Raw genomic sequence first — 27,830 nt, 5'->3', positions numbered from 1 at the left:
ATACAACATATAACAGTACATATAACATATAACAGTACATACTACATATAACATATAACAGTACATATAACATATAACAGTACATACAGCATATAACATAAAATAGTACATACAACATATAACAGTACATATAACATATAATATATAACAGTACATACAACATATAACAGTACATACAACATATAACATATAACAGTATATATAACATACAACATATAACAGTACATACAACATATATCATATAACAGTACATACAACATGCAACATATAACATATAACAGTACATACAACAAACCACATATAACAGTACATACAACATATAACATATAACGGTTCATACAACATATAACATATAACAGAACATACAACATATAACAGTACATACAACATATAACATACTAGATGGTAGACCGATTCTAACGCATCGGGTATTCTAGAATATGTATGTCGTTTATTTATGAAGATTTTAGAATAATACATTGAATAGGATTCGGCCGGCCGCGACCAATTAGTGAAGCGTGGTTCAAATCCTGCGCCAATTCGCGGCCGGACTGCATCTGTCGCTGATTGTTCGCGGCCGGCCATGTAGTATATAACAGCCCATGTGGTAAATAGCACAGCCACGTAGTATATTGCACAGCCACGTAGTATATTGCACAGCCACATAGTATATAGCACAGCCACGCAGTATATAGCACAGCCACGTAGTATATAGCACAGCCCACGAAGTATATAGCACAGCCCACAGAGTATATAGCACAGCCACGTAGTATATAACACAGCCCACAGAGTATATAGCACAGCCATGTAGTATGTAGCACAGCCCACGGAGTGTATAACAGCCCACATAGCATATAACACAGCCACGTAGTTTATAACAGCCCACGTAGCATATAACACAGCTCACGTAGTATATAACAGCCCAAACAAACGCAGTATATAACACAGCCCACGTAGTGTATAACACAGCCCACGTAGTGTATAACACAGCCCACATAGTGTATAACACAGGCCACGTAGTATATTGCACAGCCCACGTAGTACATTGCACAGCCCACGTAGTACATTGCACAGCCCACGTAGTATATTGCACAGCCCACATAGTATATTGCACAGCCCACGTAGTATATTGCACAGCCCACGTAGTACATTGCACAGCCCACGTAGTACATTGCACAGCCCACGTAGTACATTGCACAGCCCACATAACACATTGCACAGCCCACGTAGTATATTGCACAGCCCACGTAGTATATTGCACAGCCCACGCAGTGTATAGCACAGCCCACGTAGTATATTGCACAGCCCACATAGTATATTGCACAGCCCACGCAAAATATAGCACAGCCCACGTAGTATATTGCACAGCCCACGCAGTATATTGCACAGCCCACGCAGTACATTGCACAGCCCACGTATTATATTGCACAGCCCACGTATTATATTGCACAGCCCACGTAGTATATTGCACAGCCCACGCAGTACATTGCACAGCCCACATATTATATAGCACAGCCCACGTATTATATAGCACAGCCCACGTATTATATAGCACAGCCCACGTATTATATTGCACAGCCCATGTATTATATAGCACAGCCCACGTAGTATATTGCACAGCCCATGTAGTATATAGCACAGCCCACGTAGTATGTTGCACAGCCCACGCAGTATATAGCAATGTGGGCATCATATCACTGTTAAAAAAAAGAATTAAAATAAAAAATAGTGATATACTCACCTTCTGTTGGCCCGGATGCAGGCGAAGGGGTTACCACATGCTCCGGTCCCAAGTGTGCATTGCGCTCTCGTGAGATGATGACGTAGTGGTCTCGCGAGACCGCTACGTCATCATCTCGCGAGACCGCAATGCATGGAGCGGTCACCGGAGTATCGCGAGGAGCAGGAAAGGCCGGTTCTGGACCCGAGGGGCCGACGGACGGTGAGTATATAACGATTTTTTTTTTTATTATTATTTTTAACATTAGATCTTTTAACTATTGATGCCGCATAGGCAGCATCAATAGTAAAAAGTTGGTCACACAGGGTTAATAGCAGCGGTAACGGAGTGTGTTACCCGCGGCATAATGCGGTCCATTACTGCTGCCATTAACCCTGTGTGAGCGCTGACTGGAGGGGATTATGGAGCGGGCACTGACTGTGGGGAGGAAGGAGCGGCCATTTTGCCACTGGACTGTGCCTGTCGCTGATTGGTCGTGGCCGTTTTGCCGCGACCAATCAGCGACTTGGATTTCCATGACAGACAGAGGCCGCGACCAATGAATATCCATGACAGACAGACAGACAGACGGAAGTGACCCTTAGACAATTATATAGTAGATAACAGTACATACAACATACAACATATAACAGTACATACAACATATAACAAATAACAGAACATACAACATATAACAGTACATACGACATATAACATACAGTACATACATACAGTACATACAACACATGCATACAGTACAGACAACACATACATATAGACATACAGAACATACATATAGACATACAGTACATAAAACATAGAGTGCATACTCACCATCACCTTGTTACCTTGATCCCCAAAGCCATTGTCACTGGTAAAAAATATTAAAATAATAAACAAACACTATACTCCCTGATCCGCAGATATCCAATTAAAACGAGTGTCCCACAACGATCTCCTGTGGAAAGCAGCAGCATCAGCTAGTCTCACTTCTGGCAATGCTGTGTGGGAAAATTCCCATGCAGCTTTTCCATAAAGTGAGACCCTGAACTGAGGTAACCTCTTCAGTGATACACTGCAGGAGCCATTGTCTCCTGTCAGTGTGTCACTGAAGGTCTATAGAGCAGTGACATCACCCAATGTCACTGTTCTATAGGGGAGATCGTCGTGGGAGACTCGTAATTAATTGGACTACGGCAGACAGGAAGTATACGGTTGGTTTATTTTTTTAAAAATTTTTTGCAGGCGATCGAGTATGGTAAGTATGGTTAAATTAAGAATATTAAAATACTTTTTTTTTGGCTGCGTCTTTTTCTTTTTTAACCCTTTCGCTACTATAGGATTAGTAATGGATAGGCGTCTTATTGACGCCTCTCCATTATTAACCGGCCTTAATGTCACCTTACAATAGCAAGTTGACATTAACCCCTTATTACCCCATATCCCACTGCTACAGGGGACTGGGAAAAGTGGGGCTAAGTGCCGGAATTGGAACATCTTAAAGATGCGCCATCTCTGGGGCGGCTGTGGACTGGTATTTGTAGCCCGGGGGGCCAATATCCATGGCCCCTCTCTAGGCTATGAATCCGTTTTTTTCTCATAGAGTTGTATTAGCGCCGGATTGCGCCTGATGGCCACATGTTTTCTCCGTTTTTTGCTGGATCAATCAAAAAAGCTGTTTCCGGCGGGCGGAGAAAACGTACAGAAGAACGTTTATTCTGTCCGGCGAAAAACGTATGAAGCTGAGATGTGAAATGATGAATCCGGCCTCCAAATCCATTTTTTCATGCATGTTTCATTCAAATCATGCACATTTTCCGTTCGCTCTTTTTAAAAAAACAGATCAGTTCCATCAGTTTTTCACTATTTGCAACGGATCCGTTTTTTCAAAAATTCGCTGGATCCTGCCTGACGGAAACAAACTGATGTGTGAAAGAAGCCAAACTATCCATATATCTATCTACATCTATCCATCTCATTCTATCTATCTATCTATCATCTATCTCAGGCCAGCGTCACACTTGGCATAGGAAAATACGGTCCGCTTTTTACGGGTGCAATACGCAAAAATGTTCCCAAAACAGTGTTCTGTATGTAATCCGTTGGCAAGGTTGGCAAGACTTTCATTGGTGGATTTTTTGCGCAATACGCTGACAAACGCAGCACGCTGCAATTTTCTACGTCCGTAAAATACGGCTGCGAAATATACGGCAGATAGGAGCTGCCCCATAGAGAATCATTGGTCAGTGTGCAATGCGTTATTTTTGCGCCTCTCATACGTCCGTAAAACTCTCTAGTGTGACGCCGGCCTCATTCCTTTTATCTATCTATCTATCTATCTATCTATCTATCTATCTATCTATCTATCTATCTATCTGTAATGGAGTGTGGGTTGGACAAATGTAAAAGAGGAGGTTGGACAAGAAATGACATCACAAACTTTTTTTTTCTTTTCAATAATAGATCTTTATTTAGCTTTCAAAAACACATACAAATCCGCATGGAAAAAACGCATAAAAAAACGCTGCAAAAACGCACCAAATCCGCACCTGTGTTTTCTGGCAAGAGAGGGAAGAATCTGCACAGAAAATTCCACAGAAAAATCTGCAACGTGTGCACATACCCTAAACCTTCTTTTTAAGGGATCTATGGTGCATCCCACATACTGAAGTCTGCAGGTAACGCATTCCACTAGATAAATGACTCCCTGGAATTACAATTCATATATGTTTGAATGGGATATGTAATGCCCGTCACCCTGGAAGTAAAACTATTAGTTTTTTGAACATTTTGCAAGGATGATGTCCACATTTAAAAAATTCTTTATGCGTTAACCACATTTTATTTTTTGTTGCAGTCAAGTTACTGCTCAGAAAAAGACTTGGAGATAAAACGTCTCGAAAAGAAGGAGCTCTTTTAGCTAAATAACGAATGCGGCATTATTTAGAATATGTGCAAGTTGAGGATCATTGTGCAAGAGAGGAACATATTTCTTAACAATTTTTAACAATTTCATCATATTGGGGACTAAAATTAGTAGAAAAATGTATCATAAATGAGGCACATATAGTATCCTGGGAATTAGAACTGCTGCATTAACTCTTCTTATTTTTATTACTATTTTTACTTTTTTTATTATTATTATTCTTAACCACTTTTTAGAGGAAAAATCTGGATCAACATCATTATTAGACAAGAGTGTATCTCTATCAATTTTATTAACTGCTTTTTTTTGCTTTAGATAAGATCCAGTCAGCATATCCTCTTTCTTTAAGTTTCTCTTTCATGTCATTACTGAGCTGCAAATTCTTTTCCGCCTAATCAGTTCACCCAATGGTATGTTTTTAATTACGTGTGTAGGGTGACAAGAATGAGCCGCCAGAATCGAGTTGCTATGAGTGGATTTTCTAAAAGTGGAAATTACTATCTTATTCGTAGTATTGTCCCCTGAAAGAGAAATGTCTAAATAATTAATAGAAATTTTTGATGAAGTAAAAGTGAAAGACAGGTTAAATTCATTATTATTTATATAGCTGATGAAATCAGTGACCACTGAAATCTCACCCTTCCAAATCAGTACCAGATCGTCAATATAGCGACCAAAAAACACTATATTATCAATGAAAGGATTATTATCATTGAAGATGTATCTTTCCTCCCACACCGCTACCGTGATATTTGTTAATGAAGGGGAACACTTGCCTCCCATACTGACATCCTGTTTTTGAATAAAAAATGAACCGTCAAAAGAAAAATAGTTATGAGTAAGTAAAAAAGAAGCCGCATCCAAAAGGAATGATTGGATCTCCTCCTTATCGGAACTATATTTATCCAGAAAATACGACAAGCTGGATAAAATAGTGTTATGTGGGATGGAGGGGTACAGACCCACTACACCACAAGTTACCCAAGAATATTGGGAAAACCACTGAAAACTGTCTAATGCAGAAATGATCATTTTTGTATCTCTGATATATCCAGGAAGATTAATAACTTGTTCTTGTAAATAATGATCCACCCATTCCCCCAGATTTTCAGTAAGTGAACCTATACCAGAAATGATAGCCCTGAAAGGAGGAAAAATGTTTTTATGGATCTTGGGAAATGCATGATAAATGGGAGTAACTGGGTGTTTATATAGTCAAAAAAATTTTGTGTAATGGCACCTACTGCCAACCCATCATTCAATAATTTGCCAAGATGATCATGAAATTCCACTGTAGGGTCGTGGGGAAGTTGGGTGTAAGTTATAGAATCATTAAGAAGGCAAAGATTTTCAGAATAATAAAAGTCCTGCGTTTAGGATGGCCACTCCTCCACCCTTGTCAGCCTGTCTCACTAATAATCGTTATTAGTACATAAATCATTCATAGCTTGTCTTTCTAAAGCAGTTAAATTGTCATAAATATTGTGAGAATTATTGTTCAATTTCACTAAATCTCTTTCTACCAGTTCCTGAAAAGTATCTAAGACTGATGGTCTACATCGTATAGGGTAGAACAATGTATTCAACATATGAAAATTGCTATTCATAATACAGTCTTTTTCCAAAGAATATGATTGAAGATCACGTAGTTTCCATGTGGAAAAATGTTCTGAGTGGATTTTTCCAAATAATTAGAACATTGCGCAATTTCAGTAGAGGCAAAATTATTATCAAAATGGCATTTCAAAGTCAAATTCCTCACGAATCTATTCACATCCAAAAGTGTTCTAAAAATATCAATTTTTTTTTACCGGACAAAAAACGAGTCCTTTCCCCAATAAAGTCATTTGAGCTTCGGAGAGAATGTAACTTGAAAGGTTCCAGACAGGACATTTTAAAATTTCCTCCTGTTCCTGAGAGGATATCCTCTTGCGTTTATGCTTCCTCCCCGCTCTCCTCCATCCTTTTTTGGCTTATAAGTAGCACTAGACACTGGTCTATCTTTGTGTGTCTCACTGTACCTATTGGAGCCAAAAGACGTATCCAAAAAATCTTCTGAGGTATTAAAATTAGAGCTTGAGGAGCCCATAGACTCATGAGACGTGGTGCAGCTGACTCTCCGACCTTTATAATGGAAATTGGAGAAGCCATGCTGAGTGCGTTTATTGCCTCCTCTCCATGAACGGAAAGTCTTGCAGGTATATACCTGGTTAAGTTCATAGTCCCGTATATGTCAGGACTCTGAACATTTTTAATTACCTTTTGTGCATTACTGCCCTTTTCCAAGATGGCGTCTTTGGTCTCATGTGCACTGTGTCTTCCTGCTATAAAACTCCACCCCAGCCTTCAGTCTGTGCTTAAGTATTCTGCCTTGCATCCAGCTCCTGACCCTGTTGACTCCCTGGCTATATACCTGCTCCTGTGAATCTGTGGGGTGATCCTGCTACTCTGCTGTGAGTTCCTGCTGCATACACCAGTTCCAGTAATCCTCCTTCATCTGCTGCTCATGTTTACTTCCATCTACATTTGCTGGACATGTAAGCTGTTTGCTGCTCTGCAAGGACCTGAGACTATTACCCAGGCCTGCCTGGTTGAGCTAAGATATTATTTGAACTGCCTTATAAGCATATCTATCTGTGTTTTGGACTAAGCAAGGACTTATTCGTGTCAAGTATCCTCAAGAATAATTGTGCTTCATAGACTTTCTGCGTGATTGCATTTTCCTCTGAATGTTCCTATAGACTGCTAAGCTGCGTTTAATATTTACACCAAGTGTTGTGGACTTGAGTTTCTCTCTGCACCTGTTTGAATCACCGTGTGATAATATAGACTTTACCACTTATGAAACTGTGTCCTGTAGTTGTTTTGTTCCACGCAAAGAGTCTCCTGAGTTATCCCCTATAATTATTACAGGATATCTCTTTCAAACTTGTCACGTTTGATGTCAGCATTGCAACATATTCCTCTAATTTGAGTAAATTATTTTCCATTTTCTGATTAAATGTATTAAAGTCCTCCAAGTTATTATATTTATTCAATGAAGTCTGGATTTTAGTGATATCATCCTTAACCAGATTAATTTCAACTTCTTCGTATTTAGTAATTAGTTCCATTAACTTCAATGAACATTGTGATAATATTTGTTCCCATTCTAGTGTAAACTTATCAGAGTAAGAAAATGTAGGTTTCTTATTGATCCTCAACCCTCTGGATATAAGGCTCTTAGCCAAGTAAGATTTAAGGGAGGTCATGTCCTGCTATGATCCTGGTGGTAGGATCTCAAACTGACCTGACAAATATACCCTGAGTATATAGGACAAGTTCTGGGGATGTGGAAGCTATACTGACCGCAATCCTGATCCTATCCAAACACACTAAAGGCAGCTGTGGAACGTTACCTGAAAACCTAGATGTCTCGACACAGCCTGAGAAACTGACTACCCCTAGAGAGAAAGCAAAGACCTCACTTGCCTCAGAGAAATGTACCCCAAAGTTTTAGATAGCCCCCCACAAATAATAACGGTGAGTCAAGGGGAAAACACAAACGTAGAGATGAAACAGATTTAGCAAATGAGGCCCGCTAATACTAGATAGGCAGAAAATAGATAGGTGTCTGTGCGGTCAGTACAAAAACTATCAAAAGTAAACCACGCAGAGAATACAAGAACCCCCACACCGACTCACAATGTGAGAGGCGCACTCTGCACCCCAGAACTAACCAGCAAGCAAAAAATCACATAAAAGCAAGCTGGGCTGAACTCATTATATAATGAGAAACGTTTTCAAGGAAATAATGAGAAACTGAACAAGCAAACTTAGCTTCTCATAGCAGGAGACTGGTCACAAGGAATATTCAGGAGAGCACAGGATCAGGACTGAATACACCGACAGCAGGCGACAAATAAAGGTCCAGGTGAGTTAAATAGGCCCAGCCTAGCAGGAAATGAAACAGCTGAGCCCAGCCAAGACCAGCCATATCGCTAAAGGCCACCAGAGGGAGCCCAAGAACAAACTCACACAGTACCACTCATGACCACAGGAGGGAGCCCGAGAACGGAATTCACAACAGTACCCCCCCCTTGAGGAGGGGTCACCGAACCCTCAACAGAGCTCCCAGGCAGATCAGGATGAGCCAAATGAAAGGCACGAACCAAATCGGCCGCATGGACATCGGAGGCGACAACCCAGGAATTATCCTCCTGACCATAACCCTTCCATTTCACTAAGTACTGAAGCCTCCGTCTCGAAATACGAGAATCCAAGATCTTCTCCACCACATATTCCAACTCCCCCTCGACCAAGACCGGAGCAGGAGGATCAACAGAAGGGACCACAGGCACCACATATCTCCGCAACAATGACCTATGGAACACATTATGAATGGCAAACGATGTTGGGAGGTCCAAACGAAAAGACACAGGGTTGAGGATTTCCAAAATCTTATAAGGACCGATGAAACGAGGCTTGAACTTAGGAGAGGAAACCTTCATCGGGACATAACGAGAAGACAACCATACCAAATCCCCCACACGAAGTCGGGGACCCACACAGCGACGGCGGTTAGCAAAGCGCTGAGCCTTCTCTTGGGACAAAGTCAAATTATCCACCACATGGTTCCAAATCTGCTGCAACCTATCCACCACAGAATCCACCCCAGGACAGTCAGAAGACTCAACCTGACCCGAGGAGAAACGAGGATGAAAACCAGAATTGCAAAAGAAAGGTGAAACCAAAGTAGCAGAACTAGCCCGATTATTGAGGGCGAACTCAGCCAATGGCAAAAAGGTCACCCAATCATCCTGGTCAGCAGAAACAAAACATCTCAAATAAGTTTCCAAGGTCTGATTAGTTTGTTCGGTTTGACCATTCGTCTGAGGATGGAAGGGTGACGAAAAAGACAATTCAATGCCCATCTTAGCACAAAAGGATCGCCAAAATCTGGACACAAACTGGGATCCTCTCTCGGACACAATGTTCTCCGGAATATCATGTAAACGAACCACATTCTGAAAAAACAATGGCACCAAATCGGAGGAGGAAGGCAACTTAGGCAAGGGTACCAAATGGACCATTTTGGAAAAACGATCACAAACCACCCAGATGACAGACATCTTCTGAGAGACAACATCTTCTGAGAGACAGGAAGATCCAAAATAAAATCCATGCAAATATGCGTCCAAGGCCTCTTCGGGACAGGCAAAGGCAGAAGCAATCCACTGGCACGAGAACACGAAGGCTTGGCCCGAGCACAAATCCCACAGGACTGCACAAAGGAACGCACATCCCGCGACAAGGAAGGCCACCAAAAGGATCTCGCCACCAAATCCCTGGTACCAAAAATCCCAGGATGACCCTCCAACACCGAAGAATGAACCTCGGAAATAACTCTACTGGTCCATCTGTCTGGGACAAACAGTCTCTCCGGTGGACAATGGTCAGGTCTATTGGCCTGAAACTCCTGCAACACCCGTCGCAGATCAGGAGAGATAGCAGACAAAATCACCCCCTCTTTGAGAACACCAGTCGGTTCAGAAACTTCCGGGGAGTCAGGTACAAAACTCCTAGAAAGGGCATCAGCCTTCACGTTTTTCGAACCCGGAAGATATGAAACCACGAAATTGAAACGAGAGAAAAACAGCGACCATCGAGCCTGTCTCGGATTCAACCGTTTAGCAGACTCGAGATAAGTCAAATTCTTGTGATCCGTCAAGACCACCACACGATGCTTGGCTCCCTCAAGCCAATGTTGCCACTTCTCAAATGCCCACTTCATTGCCAACAACTCTCGATTACCAACATCATAATTCCGCTCGGCAGGCGAAAACTTTCTTGAAAAGAAAGCACATGGTCTCATCACAGAGCCATCAGAGCTTCTCTGCGACAAAACAGCCTCTGCTCCAATCTCTGAAGCATCAACTTCGACCTGAAAGGGAAGAGAGACATCGGGCTGGCGCAAGACAGGAGCCGAAGAAAACCGACATTTCAACTCCTGAAAGGCCTCCACGGCCGCAGGAGACCAATTCGTCACATCAGAACCCTTCTTGGTCAAATCCGTCAAAGGCTTCACCACACTAGAAAAATTAGTGATGAAGCGACGGTAAAAATTAGCAAAACCCAAGAACTTCTGAAGACTCTTCACAGATGTAGGTTGAGTCCAGTCATGAATAGCCTGAACCTTGACTGGATCCATCTCGATAGTAGAAGGAGAAAAAATAAAGCCCAAAAAGGAAACCTTCTGGACTCCGAAGAGACATTTAGAGCCCTTCACAAACAAGGCATTGGCACGCAGGACCTGAAATACCATCCTGACCTGCTTCACATGAGACTCCCAATCATCAGAAAAGACCAAAATATCATCCAGGTACACAATCATAAATCTATCCAGGTACTCTCGGAAGATATCGTGCATGAAGGACTGAAACACAGAGGGGGCATTAGAAAGCCCAAAAGGCATCACCAAGTACTCAAAATGACCTTCGGGCGTATTAAATGCTATTTTCCATTCATCGCCCTGCTTTATGCGCACAAGATTATACGCTCCACGAAGATCTATCTTGGTGAACCAACTGGCCCCCCTAATCCGGGCAAACAGATCGGACAACAGTGGCAAGGGATACTGAAATTTGACCGTGATGTTATTTAGGGTCTCAGAGAACCATCCTTCTTGGCCACAAAAAAGAACCCCGCACCCAAAGGGGACGAGGACGGGCGAATATGTCCCTTCTCCAAGGACTCCTTTATATAACTCCGCATAGCGGTATGTTCTGGTACAGACAAATTAAAAAGTCGTCCCTTAGGGAACTTACTACCAGGAATCAGATTTATGGCACAATCACAATCCCTATGAGGAGGTAGGGCACTGGATTTGGGCTCATCAAATACATCCTGGTAGTCCGACAAAAATTCAGGGACTTCAGAAGGATTAGAAGAAGCAATTGACACCAAAGGAGCATCGCCATGAATCCCCTGGCACCCCCAAATTGACACAGACATTGCTTTCCAATCCAGGACTGGATTATGAGCCTGCAGCCATGGCAGACCCAACACGACAACATCATGCAAATTATGTAGCACCAGAAAGCGAATTACCTCCTGATGTACAGGAGCCATGCACATGGTCAATTGAGTCCAGTACTGAGGTTTATTCTTGGCCAATGGTGTAGCATCAATTCCCTTTAGCGGAATAGGGAATTGTAAAGGCTCCAAGATAAAACCACAGCGCCTGGCAAATGACAAATCCATCAAATTCAGGGCAGCACCTGAATCCACAAAAGCCATAACTGGGTAGGATGACAAAGAGCAAATCAAAGTAACAGACAAAATGAATTTAGGTTGTACAGTACCAATGGTGACAAACTTGGCAACCCTTTTTGTGCGCTTAGAGCATGCTGAGATAACATGAGCAGAATCACCACAGTAAAAGCACAACCCATTCTGACGTCTGTGGTTTTGCCATTCAACTCTGGTCAGAATCCTATTTAAACTGGAGAAAAACAAGTCATATTACGCCTGGATATGAAAAGAATATCCTTTATTACAAGACTATAAACAATCTTGCTTTTGAAACAATGGTACATACAATACATATATTGGTAAGTCCACTAGGTTACTAGACAGTGACTACAAAGGTGCAACCCATGAACCGGGACACATGGCAGGACAAAAATATTTAGAAAGTAATAAAATTAATATCCACTAAATACCAACAAACAGAAAGGCCCAAAGCTGCAGCACATAGCAGAGTTCAATATTTTTAGCACGGCTAAATTGCCACAGTGAGTACCGCCGTCATGTGCCACATTAATATGCCCATCCCGGTCCCGGTCCCGTATAGGGGTACGGGACCGGGACCCAGCCAGGACATTTCACCACTAAATGGGTAAATCTGTGTACTTACTTTTGTTAATACAGCGAATATGGGCATATTAATGTGGCACATGACGGCGGTACTCACTGTGGCAATTTAGCCGTGCTAAAAATATTGAACTCTGCTATGTGCTGCAGCTTTGGGCCTTTCTGTTTGTTGGTATTTAGTGGATATTAATTTTATTACTTTCTAAATATTTATGTCCTGCCATGTGTCCCGGTTCATGGGTTGCACCTTTGTAGTCACTGTCTAGTAACCTAGTGGACTTACCAATATATGTATTGTATGTACCATTGTTTCAAAAGCAAGATTGTTTATAGTCTTGTAATAAAGGATATTCTTTTCATATCCAGGCGTAATATGACTCGTTTTTCTCCAGTTTAAATAAGTCTATGATCGAGTGGCCGTAAGTGTAAGGAAATTTACTGACGTCTAATTTATGTTCTGGTCAGAATCCTGTCACATTGCATAGGCTCAGGTTTTTGCTCAGAAAATACCGCCAGAGTGTGCACAGGTTTGCGCTCCCGCAAACGCCGATCAATCTGAATGGCCAAAGACATTGACTCATTCAGACCCGCCGGCGTGGGGAACCCCACCATAACATCTTTAAGGGCTTCAGAAAGACCCTTTCTGAAAATCGCCGCCAGGGCGCACTCATTCCACTGAGTGAGCACTGACCACTTCCTAAACTTCTGACAATAAACCTCTGCTTCATCCCGACCCTGAGAGAGAGCCAGCAAAACCTTCTCTGCTTGGTCTACCAGATTTGGCTCCTCATAAAGCACTCCAAGCGCCAGAAAAAACACATCAACATTTAGCAGTGCTGGATCTCCTGGCGCCAAAGAGAATGCCCAATCTTGAGGGTCACCCCACAACAAAGAAATAACAATTTTGACTTGCTGAACAATGTCGCCAGATGAGCGAGGTCTCAGAGAAAGAAATAACTTACAATTATTCTTAAAGTTCAAAAACCTAGATCTATCTCCGGAAAACAGCTCAGGAATAGGTATTTTAGGCTCTGACATGGGACTGCGGACCACATAATCCTGAATGCCCTGTACCCTTGCAGTGAGATGATCCACACTAGAAGACAGACTCTGAATGTCCATATTAGTAGCTGCATACAGAACCACCCAGAGATTAAGGGGAGGAGAGAGGCAAAACACAGTGCAGAGGAAAAAAAAAAAATGACCTTAAGATTTCTCTTCTCCCTCTTTAGCTGCATTAACACTTTCGGGCCTGCTGCACTGTTATGATCCTGGTGGTAGGATCTCAAACTGACCTGACAAATATACCCTGAGTATATAGGACAAGTTCTGGGGATGTGGAAGCTATACTGACCGCAATCCTGATCCTATCCAAACACACTAAAGGCAGCTGTGGAACGTTACCTGAAAACCTAGACGTCTCGACACAGCCTGAGAAACTGACTACCCCTAGAGAGAAAGCAAAGACCTCACTTGCCTCAGAGAAATGTACCCCAAAGTTTTAGATAGCCCCCCACAAATAATAACGGTGAGTCAAAGGGAAAACACAAACGTGGAGATGAAACAGATTTAGCAAATGAGGCCCGCTAATACTAGATAGGCAGAAAATAGATAGGTGTCTGTGCGGTCAATACAAAAACTATCAAAAGTAAACCACGCAGAGAATACAAGAACCCCCACACCGACTCACGATGTGAGAGGCGCACTCTGCACCCAGAACTAACCAGCAAGCAAAAAATCACATAAAAGCAAGCTGGGCTGAACTCATTATATAATGAGAAACGTTTTCAAGGAAATAATGAGAAACTGAACAAGCAAACTTAGCTTCTCATAGCAGGAGACTGGTCACAAGGAATATTCAGGAGAGCACAGGATCAGGACTGAATACACCGACAGCAGGCGACAAATAAAGGTCCAGGTGAGTTAAATAGGCCCAGCCTAGCAGGAGATGAAACAGCTGAGCCCAGCCAAGACCAGCCATATCGCTAAAGGCCACCAGAGGGAGCCCAAGAACAAACTCACACAGTACCACTCATGACCACAGGAGGGAGCCCGAGAACAGAATTTACAACAATGTCCCACCAAAGCCTGGTCTCTTTACTCTTGCGGTTTTCCAATTTTTTAAAAAGGTCCTCTATGGACTCCACTGAGGAAAAGCCATTGCTTCTAAGATTGTCAGCTCACCAGTCTCAAACGAAGTCCAGTGTGTGTCCACTCACGGAGCCACCCAGATCAGAGACATAGTCCTAAGCCAATAGTGAAGAGAGAAGATTCTCCAGTGTAGATTTTCATTAAAATATCAATTTATTGGAGACATATTTAAAACCAAAATTAGGTTATATGCAACATAGAAATGGGGTCACTGGTGGTCCAAACAGACGCGTTTCGACCATTCAGGTCTTATTCATGCTTTAAAGACAGACCCATATCGCTGGTATTAAATACAAAAAGGACATACAAAAACAGGTTCATTAATTAAAAATATCAGGGGAGCAATCATAGACTCTCCAAACAATTAACCATAATGAAACCACATGAGTAAAGATTCTAACATTGACACAGAAACTTTTGCAATAGTGAAACGGTAAGTGATCAAAAACCGCAATAATAAAACCTGTGGGCATAATAACAATGGTGGTAAATTAATTAGTAAGAAAATCTACTGGGAATACTGGAATTAATTAGGACTAATGAAAAAAATCACAAATAATTCATTCTTGCAGAATACATATCCTTAGACAAATTAGTTAATCAAGCTGCAATATAAGATCCAGCCGTTTATTTAAACCTAGCGGCACTCTTGACTGTAGTCTAAATATCCAGAAGGCTCCACGATTTAACAGGGTCAGTGGAGCGCTTCATGTCTGCTTCTTCGGTAGTCTATGGTAGTGGAGGGCTTCATGTCTGCTTGTTCGGTAGTCTATGGTAGTGGAGGGCTTCATGTCTACTTCTTCGGTAGTCTATGGTAGTGGAGGGCTTTATGCAAGCTTCCTTTGCAGACTATGATAGTGGGACTTCATGCATGCTTCCTTAGTGGACTGTAGTAGTGGAGGACTTCATGCAAGCTTCCTGTGGACGGCTTTATCTAAGCTTCCTTGGTGGACTGTGGTAGTGTTGAGTCTCATGCATGCTTCCTTAGTGGACTGTGGTAGTGGAGGGCTTCATGCATGAATCTATGGTGGTCTTTAATAGAAAAAGGCTTCATGCATGCTACCATGCTGGACTAGGGTATTAGAAAGGTTAACACTTGCATAACTGATGCTCTATGATTATAGAGAGGATAGTCTATAAACATAAGGATGAATGACCTCGGGGAGATCAAAACATCCAACACCGCGAAGACACCATCACGTGTTTCTCAATGCAGTGATCCAGAACACTGCCCCCATCCCTTATGGGAAATATGCAAATGCATGTAGAAAAGCCGCGGAGACACCATCACGTGTTTCTCAACGCAAGCAATGAATAGCCAGGTCTTTCACCGGGAAGGAACAACCACGGGAAGGGCAGCATCCAATAAAGGAAAACCACCTATGCCAAAACATGGTATCCATCCACAGACAGCTGTTTCGGGGTATTTGCCCCTCATCAGTGTTTAGTAGGAAACTGGCTATTAGGAGCAGTGTCTAGTGAAAAGGCTATAAACATAAGGATGAATGACCTCGGGGAGATCAAAACATCCAACACCGCGGAGACACCATCACGTGTTTCTCAACGCAGTGATCCAGAACACTGCCCCCATCCCTTATGGGAAATATGCAAATGCATGTAGAAAAGCCGCATATGCATTTTTCTACATGCATATAGAGAGGATAGTGTCAGCTTCTTTATGGTCTAAGGTGGTAAAGGGGTTAATGCCTACTTTCCCGAGAATCTAGGTTAATGAATTGGTGAATTACTGCTTTACTAATGGTGTTATTACTAATCAATGCCTTCTCCCACACTTAAAGGGAACCTGTCACCCCCCTCAGGCGTTTGTAACTAAAAGAGCCACGTTGTGCAGCACTGATGCTGCATTTTGACAAGGTGGCTTTTAGTTACAAACTCCTGCACACGCTGAAATAAACACTTATAAAATGTGCCCCCACATACCCTGAAATCGTCCTGGGGGCGAGACTTTCCTTCCTAATTAGACGCAGCACAGCCGTCACTCCGGAGCTGTGCGTGCCGGGCGCCGCCTCCTCTTGCTGCATTATCGTCCCGGCGCCTGCGCTGTAAGTACGAAGGGCAGCGCAACTGTGCATGCCCGGAAAAAACTTTACAGCGCAGACGCCGGGGATGATAATGCAGCAAGAGGAGACGGCACCCGGCGCTCACACAGCTGCGGAGTGACGGCTGTGCTGCGTCTAATTAGGAAGGAAAGTCCCGCCCCGGGACGATTTCAGGGTATGAGGGGGCACATTTTATAAGTGTTTATTTCAGCATGTGCAGGCATCATAACTAAAAGAGCCACCTTGTCAGAATGCAGCATTGGTGCTGCACAAGTTGGCTCTTTTAGTTACAAACGCCTGAGGGGGGTGACAGGTTCCCTTTAATGGGACTGTGCCTTAAACAATGGCCTCCTGCACCCCTAGATATGGCTCTGATTTTCAGGATGAATAAAATTCAGCAGGGAAAAAGGAAAAGGTCCCAAAGCAGGATATATTGCACAGCTTTATTTGATAGAGTGGAAACAATGCTTAGCAAATGTAGACTGACCATGTGGGGAAAACCAGAAAATAGAGGGAAGAGGGGGATGCAGCTGCAACTTTTCCCTTAGCTTGTACTCTGTATCTACATAAACTTGCATGGATCTTACCCACTGAGCTGTTTCCAGTCGTGACATTGATCAGAGACACTGAGCCAGGGATAATTTTGTCAGTGACTGAGCTGGAAGGAGGCAATAGGGACAATAAGGTGAATGGACTTAATTACAATCTAAAGCTCTAATTGCATATTCATAAATCATGGAAATCAATTATGGATTTCATGAAAACTTGGGAACACCCTTATTCCCCCAATTGGTGAAATATTGACCAATCAAGTAATTTTGTTTTAGTGTGATTACATCACGATTGCGATAACATAACTCACCTATGATGTCACAGATTGCTTTGTTTTACATAGGTGATAAATATTAGATCTCTAAAGCAGGAACATCCGAGTTCAAGTTTAATGATCTTGAATGTTCATCTCCTTAAAGGCCATTCATTTGCTACCACATCATAGATTTGATGCCATGACATCATAAATGTGCTGATGTCACTTAATCTGTGAATTCAAATCTGCTCTCATGGCATCACAGATGTGATGAAGCTGATACAGGTTTGTAGATGACCTCACTCACCCACTCAGTATTGAGTCCTCCAGCTGGTTTGTCACTTTGTGGAATCCACCCATGGAGTGATAGACCCAGGAGTCACACGGCAGCTTCCGTGGTCGCACACACTGCCAGATGTTGCCTGTGGCAGGGTCCTTATACGTGCACACGTGTTTTCCTGACACCTCCAGGTTGCACTCCATTACCTCGCTGGTGTCATTTAGTTTAAAATAGCCATAAAAAAAGATCTGAGAAGAAGAATTGTGGTCACACGATGGCATTATATCTTATCCAAAAGGAGAAGATTCTTTGTCCCCGTGTAGTGTGCTAAACAGAGCTGCTTGGTGGTCTGGTATATATGGCCATAGCAGGAGCTGTGAACAACTGATAGGTGGTGGAGGTGTTGGATATCAGACCACCACCCATCCTTGGGAGAGGTTATCAATATCTAAGTCCAAGGAATCTCTTTAAGAATAATATTCTGGCTAAAAAACTCTCCAAGTAAGAAGGGGGTAGGGTGCATGGTTTACGGACCATGGAATAGGCAAAACTCTCCAGAAGCATCATGTAATGTTTAAGGTTCTTCTAAAACCAGAAGGTTTCAAACCCAGCGGGCCTCATTTATCAAAACTGTCCAAAAGGAAAAAACTGTCATTATTGCCTCTAGTACCCTGTGGTAGATCGACTCACCTGGTTGATTAAAGAGGTAGTCACTGGAACACTTTCCGTTTAAGCTTTCCGCTGGTTTATTAAAAATGTACTGCATAAACCAATAAAAAATTAGGTAAAAAAACACGTCCCTTCTGGCATCATGAGAAAAACAATCATAGCATACAGTAAAGTCTGTGTGGCTGCGGGGTTTGCCCGATCAAGGAAACAAAAACAAGGCTCTGTGCTCTGTACCACAAGCAAAGCTCTGGAGACATCATCTCCAGACACACTGAACACTGAATCAGTCCAAATGGCTCCACATTTACCTTCTGGACCACATCCTGGGGTGGAGATATAGTGAACAGCCTCCCACTACATGCATGTTGATTACATGGTATACAAAAATGTGGAAGCCGATGGATATATTTACAGTTAAGTCCATATATATTTGGACAAATTTTCTAATTTTGGTAATAGACATTACCACAATGAATGTTAAACAAAACAATTCAGATGCAGTTGAAGTTCAGACTTTCAGCTTTCATTTGAGGGTATCCACATTAAAATTGGATGAAGGGTTTAGGAGTTTCAGCTCCTTAACATGTGCCACCCTGTTTTTTAAAGGGACCAAATGTAATTGAACAGATTCAATAATTTTAAATAAAATGTTCATTTCTAGTACTTGGTTGAAAACCCTTTGTTGGCAATGACTGCCTGAAGTCTTGAACTCATGGACATCACCAAACGCTGTGTTTCCTCCTTTTTGATGCTCTGCCAGGCCTTCACTGTGGTGGTTTTCAGTTGCTGTTTGTTTTTGGACCTTTCTGTCTGAAGTTTAGTCTTTAAAGGGAACCTGTCACCCTGTTTTTTCAGTATGAGATAAAAATAGCGTTAAATAGGGGCAGAGCTGAGCTTTACATTAGTGTATTTTTTGTGCCTTTATTCCCCACCTATGCTGCCGAAATACCTTTGTAAAGTCACCGTTTTGGGCTGTCACTCACGCTGGTCTGGTCATATGGGCGTGGTGACATCGCTGTTTCTCCCCCAGATCTTGCTCATCTTTCAGTTGGTGGAGTTGTGGTGTGCGCATGCCCAACAGGCGAATCCACTGCGCAGCTGAAGGAAAAGAGCGCGATCTGCGCTATTCAGCGGTTTATCGGTGGGCGCAGCCATCTTCCTGAGGCTGCGCGTGTGCAGATGGTAGTGCTCGGCTTCCCGGAACTTCAGGAAAATGGCCGCAGGATGCTGCACGTGCGCAGATGGTAGTGCTCGGCTTCCCGGGGCTTCAGGAAAATGGCGGCCGTGATCTCCATCTGCGCACGCGCGGCATCCCGCGGCCATTTTCCTGAAGCCCCGGGAAGCCGAGCACTACCATCTGCGCACGCGCGGCCTCAGGAAGATGGCTGCGCCCACCGATAAACCGCTGAATAGCGCAGATCGCGCTCTTTTCCTTCAGCTGCGCAGTGGATTCGCCTGTTGGGCATGCGCACACCACTACGCCACCAATGGAAAGATGAGCAAGATCTGGGGGAGAAACAGCGATGTCACCACGCCCATATGACCAGACCAGCGTGAGTGACAGCCCAAAACGGCGACTTTACAAAGGTATTTCGGCAGCATAGGTGGGGAATAAAGGCACAAAAAATACACTAATGTAAAGCTCAGCTCTGCCCCTATTTAACGCTATTTTTATCTCATCTTGAAAAAACGGGGTGACAGGTTCCCTTTAGCAAGTGAAATGCATGCTCAATTGGGTTGAGATCAGGTGACTGACTTGGCCATTCAAGAATATTCCACTTCTTTGCTTTAATAAACTCCTGGGTTGCTTTGGCTTTATGTTTTGGGTCATTGTCCATCTGTAGTATGAAACGACGACCAATCAGTTTGGCTGCATTTGGCTGGATCTGAGCACACAGTATGGCTCTGAATACCTCAGAATTCATTCGGCTGCTTCTGTCCTGTGTCACATCATCAATAAACACTAGTGACCCAGTGCCACTGGCAGCCATGCATGCCCAAGCCATCACACTGCCTCCGCCGTGTTTTACAGATGATGTGGTATGCTTTGGATCATGAGCTGTACCACGCCTTCGCCATACTTTTCTCTTTCCATCATTCTGGTAGAGGTTGATCTTGGTTTCATCTGTCCAAAGAATGTTCTTCCAGAACTGTGCTGGCTTTTTTAGATGTTTTTTAGCACAGTCCAGTCTAGCCTTTTTCTTCTTCATGCTTATGAGTGGCTGCACCGTGCAGTGAATCCTCTGTATTTACTTTCATGCAGTCTTCTCTTTATGGTAGACTAGATAGTGGCCCGATTCTAACGCATCGGGTATTCTAGAATATGTATGTAGTTTATTTATGAAACTAACACCGAACAAAAGATGATACATGGTCAGACCAAGTATAATGCAAAAAATATATACTTTATTGATGACAATAAAACCAAGTGTAAGGAGGGAAATGGCAACACATAGGCAATGCTGAATGGATAGCAGGAGGCATGTGCCCAGGAATGTCAATCCCCAAAGACCCAGAGATATGGCCTAATAGAACATTCCCTATTATATACAGGCCCAATATATGAAAAAATCAGCAAAAAAATTAAAGCAATATACAAAAACCAAATAAACGCAACAAAAAAATTGAAATAGGGATATTAGTAGATTGACCTAGCAAGGTGGGACACAACGCTGAAAGCAGCAATCCAGGGAGTATACAAAGATAATAAAGATATAACCACCAACGTAATTATGTTTATTTGGTTTTTGTATATTGCTTTAATTTTTTTGCTGATTTTTTCATATATTGGGCCTGTATATAATAGGGAATGTTCTATTAGGCCATATCTCTGGGTCTTTGGGGATTGACATTCCTGGGCACGTGCCTCCTGCTATCCATTCAGCATTGCCTATGTGTTGCCATTTCCCTCCTTACACTTGGTTTTATTGTCATCAATAAAGTATATATTTTTTGCATTATACTTGGTCTGACCATGTATCATCTTTTGTTCGGTGTTAGTTTCATATATCAGATGATAGGTCTTGTGGGTCTTTGTCACTAATGGTACAGATTACTGTAATATTGAGTGTTACCATGGTGATTGGCTATAAAAGTTGTTATGTAGTTTATTTATGAAGTTTTCAGAATATTGCAATTTATACACAGGATTCGGCCGGTCGGCCGCGACCAATTAGCGAAGTTTGGTTCAAATTCCGCGCCAATTCGTGGGCGGACTGCGACTGTCGCTGATTTTTCGTGGCCGGGCGTGACCAATCAGTGAAGCCAGGGCCAGCTCCAGGTTTTTGAGGGCCACGGGCGAAAGAGTCTCAGTGGGCCCCCCTCTTTAACACATACCACGATTCATGATGCACAGATACAGCAGAGAAATATACCACAGCCAAGTAGCGTATAACACAGCCCATGTAGTATATAACACTGCCCACGTAGCATATAGCACAGCCACGTAGTATATAGCACAGCCACGTAGTATATTGCCCAGCCACGTAGTATATAGCACAGCCCACATAGTATATAGCACAGCCACATAGTATATTGCCCAGCCACGTAGTATATTGCCCAGCCACGTAGTATATTGCCCAGCCACATGGTATATTGCCCAGCCACGTAGTATATTGCGCAGCCACGTAGTATATAGCACAGACACAGTATATTGCCCATCCACGTAGTATATTGCACAGCCACATAGTATATTGCACAGCCACGTAATATATTGCACACCAACGTAATATATTGCACAGCCACATAGTATATAGCACAGCCACATAGTACAGTTCTATGAAAAAGTTTGGGCACCCCTATTAATCTTAAGCTTAATGTGTTATAAAATTGTTTTGTTTTTTGCAACAGCTATTTCAGTTTCATATATCTAATAACTGTTGGACACAGTAATGTTTCTGCCTTGAAATGAGGTTTATTTATTTTTTAACCATTCAAATTTTTATTGTATAACCAAGAAAAGGTACAAATACAGGGCAGAGGGGAGGGAGGAAAAGGGGGGGTAGAGATCGCTATATGGAGATCAAAATAAAGCAAGAGATCATACATACAAGAATTTAAAGCAAAGATAATAAAGAACTTATACATCTCAGTTAAGAACTTATACCTCTCAGTTAACAGGGCGCGGGAGGTGAAGGGTGGTCCGGGGAAGAAAAAAAGGGCGAAGAGATCCAGGGATCCCACCATGTAAGAACCTTATTTTTTTTCGAGAGACAGTCAGCAGTGATTGATTCATAGCTAAAATGGAGATTAATCTTAGCAATTAATTCAGATCTTGAGGGGACAGTTGAGGATCTCCAGTGCCTTGCAATGCATAGCCTAGCTGCAACGAGAATGTTAGATATAATGGGTTGTAGGGAAGGCGGGAACTCTATCAGCGATATACCTAGAACTGCTAAAGGACCTGTTAGAATAATAGGAATATGGATTACCTCCGAAAGAATGACTTCAACCTGACGCCAAAACAACTGCATACGAGGACAACTCCACCACACATGAGCAAGCGAGCCAGTAAGGTTGCAATTTTTCCAGCACAGAGGGGAAATTGTAGGATAAAATTTGGCTAATTTGGTAGGTGTGAGATACCACAGGAGCTGAATTTTTTTGGTTTGTTCAAGATGACCGAGACACGAAGAGAATTTAGAAGAATGTTGCATAGCCGAACTCCAATCCTCAAAGGAGGCTTCAAAAGAGAGAGCAGCCTCCCAAGTGGACATAAAGGAGAGTCTATCTGAGAAATCATGGGAGAGAAGCGATCTATAAATTATTGAAATACCATGCGAGATCCAAGTATTGGGTCTAAAGAACCTCTGGACCGGAGTCTCCTCCCCCCAGGGGGGAAGCGGGCACCCCAAACATATTCTGACGCTTCAGGAGACTACGAACTTGAAAATATTGAAAAAAATCCTTGGGAGGTAGATTATACCGAGCAGAAAGGTCTGTAAATGACCTCAGGCCTGACCCATCATAAAGGTCATTGATCCGGCGTATCCCGCAGTTCCCCCAAGCGGAGAGAGACAGGCCCTCCACCGCCCCCTCCAATGCCTGGATAGAAACATAATCAAATAAGAATGGCCAATGCGTAGGACAGAGATTTGCCCAAATTTTAGAGGGAGAAACGATTGTTTTAAGAGAGGGGACCCAACTAGGCGGCTGGAGCAGGCTGAGCTCTAGTAGTAATCTGAGGGAGCCCCTGGGGGCAAATTGCAATTCAATAATAAACCATTGAAGAGAAGAGTTCCCCTCCCACCAAATCTTAAGGGGTTCTATAAGGGCAGCTTTGTGATATGATTGAATTCTAGGAACACCTAACCCTCCTTTGGAGTACGGAAGCGACATTATTAAACGTTTTATTCTGTGAGGCTTACCTTGCCAAATAAAACGGTCAATAACTGATTGAAAAGCTGAAAGATATTTAGAGGGAATGGAAAGAGGGAGACATCTAAAAAGATATATAAGTTTAGGTAGAATTAACATTTTAGACGTTTGTATTCTAGCCATCCATGAAAGGTGGGAGCTAGAGAGGTGGTCTAATTCCTTTTTAATTTCGAGAAGGACTGAGTCACAATTAACTCGAACTATGCTTTTTAAATGGGTAATTTGTATGCCCAGATATGTAAAACCAAGGGGGGACCAAATAAAGGGATATTTAGCTTGGATTTGAAGTTGAAGGGAAGGTGAAATGAACAGGGGGAAGATTGTAGATTTGGTCAAATTAAGCTTATAATAAGAGGCTTCGGCAAACTGAGAAAGAATGGAAGAAATTGCTGGCAGAGAACAAAGGGGAGCAGAACAGGTCAGTACCACATCGTCCGCATAGAGGCCAACTTTGTGTTCATGATTACCCACTAATACACCCTTAATGTCCGAACATTGCCTCACCGCCGCCGCAAGAGGCTCCATGACAAGAGCAAAGATGATGGGGGAGAGGGGGCAACCCTGCCGGGTCACGTTAGAAATGGAGAAGACACGGGATTTGAAACCAGCAGAACGGACAGAGGCACATGGGTTGGAGTATAGGGCCATAATGGCTGAGAAAATCTGGCCAACAAGACCGAATTTGTGCAGAGTAGCAGCAATATAACCCCAGTGCACTCTGTCGAACGCCTTCTCCGCGTCAAGAGATAGGAACACACAGGGAAGTCTCCCCCTCTCCACAACATCCAGAAGGTCAATCAGATGTCTCGTGCCATCCCTAGTCTGTCTACCTGGAACAAAGCCAACTTGATCTGCATGAATTAAGGATGGGAGGACTGACATCAACCTATTAGCCCAGACCTTAGCATAAATTTTAATGTCACAATTTAGAAGGGCGATAGGGCAAAAATTACCAGGGGAGGTCATAGGCTTCCCAGGTTTGAGTCGATATACAAGCCTCCAATCCCTCTTTCTCGATAGAACCGGTTGAGCGCCAGTAATTAAATAAACGTAAAAGATAAGGAGATAAGATAGTGAGAAACTGAGAATAGTAAGAAAAGGAAAAGCCATCCGGGCCAGGGGCCGACCGTTTTTTGGCCTCTCTAATTATTTGAGATATTTCAGATGCCTCAATAGGAGCATTGAGAAAGGATAACTGTTCCGAATTAACCGCAGGGAGGTTTGCTTTACTTAAAAAGGCAGTTATTGAGGCCTGGGAAGGCTGGGGGGTACCCGGGTCAGAATCGAGATTATATAGGGAGGCATAGTATGAAGCAAATTCCTCCGCAATATGAATAGGGTTATAAATACGGGCGCCATCCGGTTTAAGAAGATAGGGAATTTTTGATTGGGCTTCTTTTTTTTTAACGCGTTTAGCAAGTAAAGTACCAGCTCTATCTCCCATAGAGTAGAATTTAGCCCTGGACTTCCTTAGCGAATTTTCTGCTCTGTGCAGGAGAAGTTGTAGGAGGTGAAGTCGTGCAGTAGAGAGATTAGAAAAAAGTTGGGCAGAGGGTTGAGCTTTGTGGCGGGACTCCAACTGGGTCACCTCAGCTAGGGCAGACTGAAGACTGGAGTTATATTTACGTTTAGCTGTCGCAGCCATTTTAATAAAAAGACCACGCACTACTGCCTTGTGAGCGAACCAAAGGGAGTCCTCGCGCACATCTGCAGAGTCATTAAAAGCAAAAAACTCCTGCAAAGAGTGCTCGATTTGTGAAGAGTTCGCTTGCTCAGAAAGGAGGTGGTCGTTAAGGCGCCAGAGGGGGTCTTTAAGAGTAACTGACACTGGAGCATGGTCAGACCAAGTGATATTGCCTATAGACGCAGCAATACAGTGGGGGAGAGCTACGTCGTCTACTAAAATATAGTCGATTCTGCTATAGGAAGCATGACGAGGTGACCAAAACGTGTAGTCTCTCTCATTACAGTGAACATATCTCCAAATGTCATGGAGATTGCAGGAGTTAATTAAGTGGGCTGCCTCACCCCTAGACACAGAATACGACGAGCAGTCCAAACTTTTGGATACTGGAATATTAAAATCTCCAGCGACTAGTTTATAACCATGTTGACATTTACTTAGTTCCAAAAAAAAGGTATTCAAAAACTTAGCTTGGCCAACGTTTGGTCCATACACAGAGGCAATGGTGTAGGGAGCATTGTTGATTAAACATAAAATTATAATATATCTGCCCGCAGGGTCAACCACAGAGCTAATTAGCTGAAAGGAATTAGCCCTACTAAAAAAAATAGCTACCCCACCTTTTTTAGAATTCCCGTTTGCAAAAAATTGGTGGGGATACAGGTTTGAGTACATTCTGACATTATCTCGTTCTAGCAGATGAGTTTCCTGTAAGCATATAATGTCCGGCTTAGACTTAGCAAGCTGACGCCAGACAAGTGATCTCTTACCGGGCGAATTAAGGCCATTGACATTAATAGAATATAATGACACACTCATAGTAAACAGTTAAAACTTGTGAATGAAAACCTGTGCACAGTAACAGAGACAGCAGCAACATGGGCAATTCGGTGAAAGCGATCTGAAATATAGGAAGGGAGGAGGAAAGGAGGGGGGAAAGGAGAACCAGATAACAAGACATTACAACAAAGGACCATTCAGGGAATTCCTGAATCCAAGGTGAAAACAACAAACAGTTCACCTGTGGGGCAATAAGCTGAGAAGGGACCACCGGGGACCAACCTCAGCAAAAGTTAGCAACAAGAGGAAGAAGAAAAAAAGTACTAAAATTGTGCGGGAAAAGGAAAAAAAATTTCCAACCAGGAGATGCAGAAAGTTAACACATCACGCGACCTTCCAGTCAGGGATAATATGGCGTCTTCGGGGATTAGGACCTTCACGCTTGGAGGAAGCAGAGGCAGAGGGGGGTCCAGGAAGATCAAAGCCCCATTGCGACAAAGTCTTGGCTGCTTGCGACAGGGTTAGACACGTGGTGATCGAACCATCTTTGCAAATGCAGAGCTTGGTGGGGAATCCCCAGCGGTATAATATACTTTTTTCTCTAAGAATTGTGGTGTACGGGAGAAACTCCCTGCGTAGGGCTAAAGTTACAGGCGATAGGTCCGGGAAAACAGTGACGGCTGCAAAGCGATCAGGCAACGATGGATTTGCTCTTAGGGCTTGTAAGAATTCATCCTTCATGACAAAGAAATGAATACGAGCAAGAACGTCTCTAGGGACCGAGGGGTCTAGCCCTGAGGGCTTGGGGATCCGATGTATGCGGTCAATTATGATGCCTTCTTTAGTATAGAGTGGGAGGACAGTAAGAATAAAATCTTGTAGGAAGGCTTTAAGATCTTCAGTCCCAACAGTTTCAGCAATGCCTCTGAGCTTGACATTATTCCGTCTAGATCTATCCTCTAGATCTAGAGTTTTAGCATGAGTTCTTGTAGCAAGCAATTGCAGATTGTCATGGGCTTCCCATAACTCATTGTGAGAGGACACCAGCTCTGACATTTTGTTTTCTAAATGGTCAGTACAGCTCCCCAGCTCCTCCACCTCCCTCCTGAGCTCCGCCATCATGGAGCGCATGTCTTCCTGCAGGGAGGCCCGGAGATCTCCCAGCATTTCTCTGAGGAGCGACGCTGTAACCGGGGCATCAGGGAGGTCAGCCGCCGCAGCGCTAGAGACAGAGGAATGAGAACCTCGGCGTGCAGCCCTGGAAGATCTGGGAGACAGCAGCGCCATCTTGGATTTCTGGGACTGTGGCGGGGAGGCCGCAAAAAAGTCCACTATGCGCCTTGACGGGTCCCCAGCGCCGGATTTAGATTTCCCCATGAACTCACCGACCGGTAAGAAGGCGGTGTGGGGGATTGTAGGAGAGAAGGTGCCTTCTGCGTACCGCTATGTGCCATTTAGAGAGTCCTGGGTCCGGAGCTCCCGCGTTATGCGACCTGCGCCATCAATCGTCAGGCCACGCCCC

At 43.3% G+C, this 27,830-nt stretch overlaps 1 protein-coding gene across 1 annotated transcript in view; it reads right to left on the bottom strand.

Annotated features, from left to right (window-relative positions):
• The window catches only part of LOC143774825 (NXPE family member 3-like), a 55,530-nt gene extending 27,935 nt beyond the window's left edge, over positions 1-27,595 (bottom strand). Inside the window, exons 1-3 of the mRNA XM_077262593.1 lie at positions 26,960-27,595; positions 17,827-18,047; positions 17,299-17,369 (exon numbers count right to left, since the gene is read on the bottom strand). Coding sequence (XP_077118708.1) covers positions 17,299-17,369; positions 17,827-18,047; positions 26,960-27,595 — 928 coding nt within the window. The remainder of the gene's footprint in view (positions 1-17,298; positions 17,370-17,826; positions 18,048-26,959) is intronic.
• Between the last annotated feature and the right edge of the window lie 235 nt (positions 27,596-27,830).

Source organism: Ranitomeya variabilis, chromosome 5, assembly GCF_051348905.1.
Source record: "Ranitomeya variabilis isolate aRanVar5 chromosome 5, aRanVar5.hap1, whole genome shotgun sequence".
Classification (NCBI taxonomy): domain Eukaryota; kingdom Metazoa; phylum Chordata; class Amphibia; order Anura; family Dendrobatidae; genus Ranitomeya; species Ranitomeya variabilis.
This window is presented reverse-complemented; position numbering and strand designations above follow the sequence as displayed.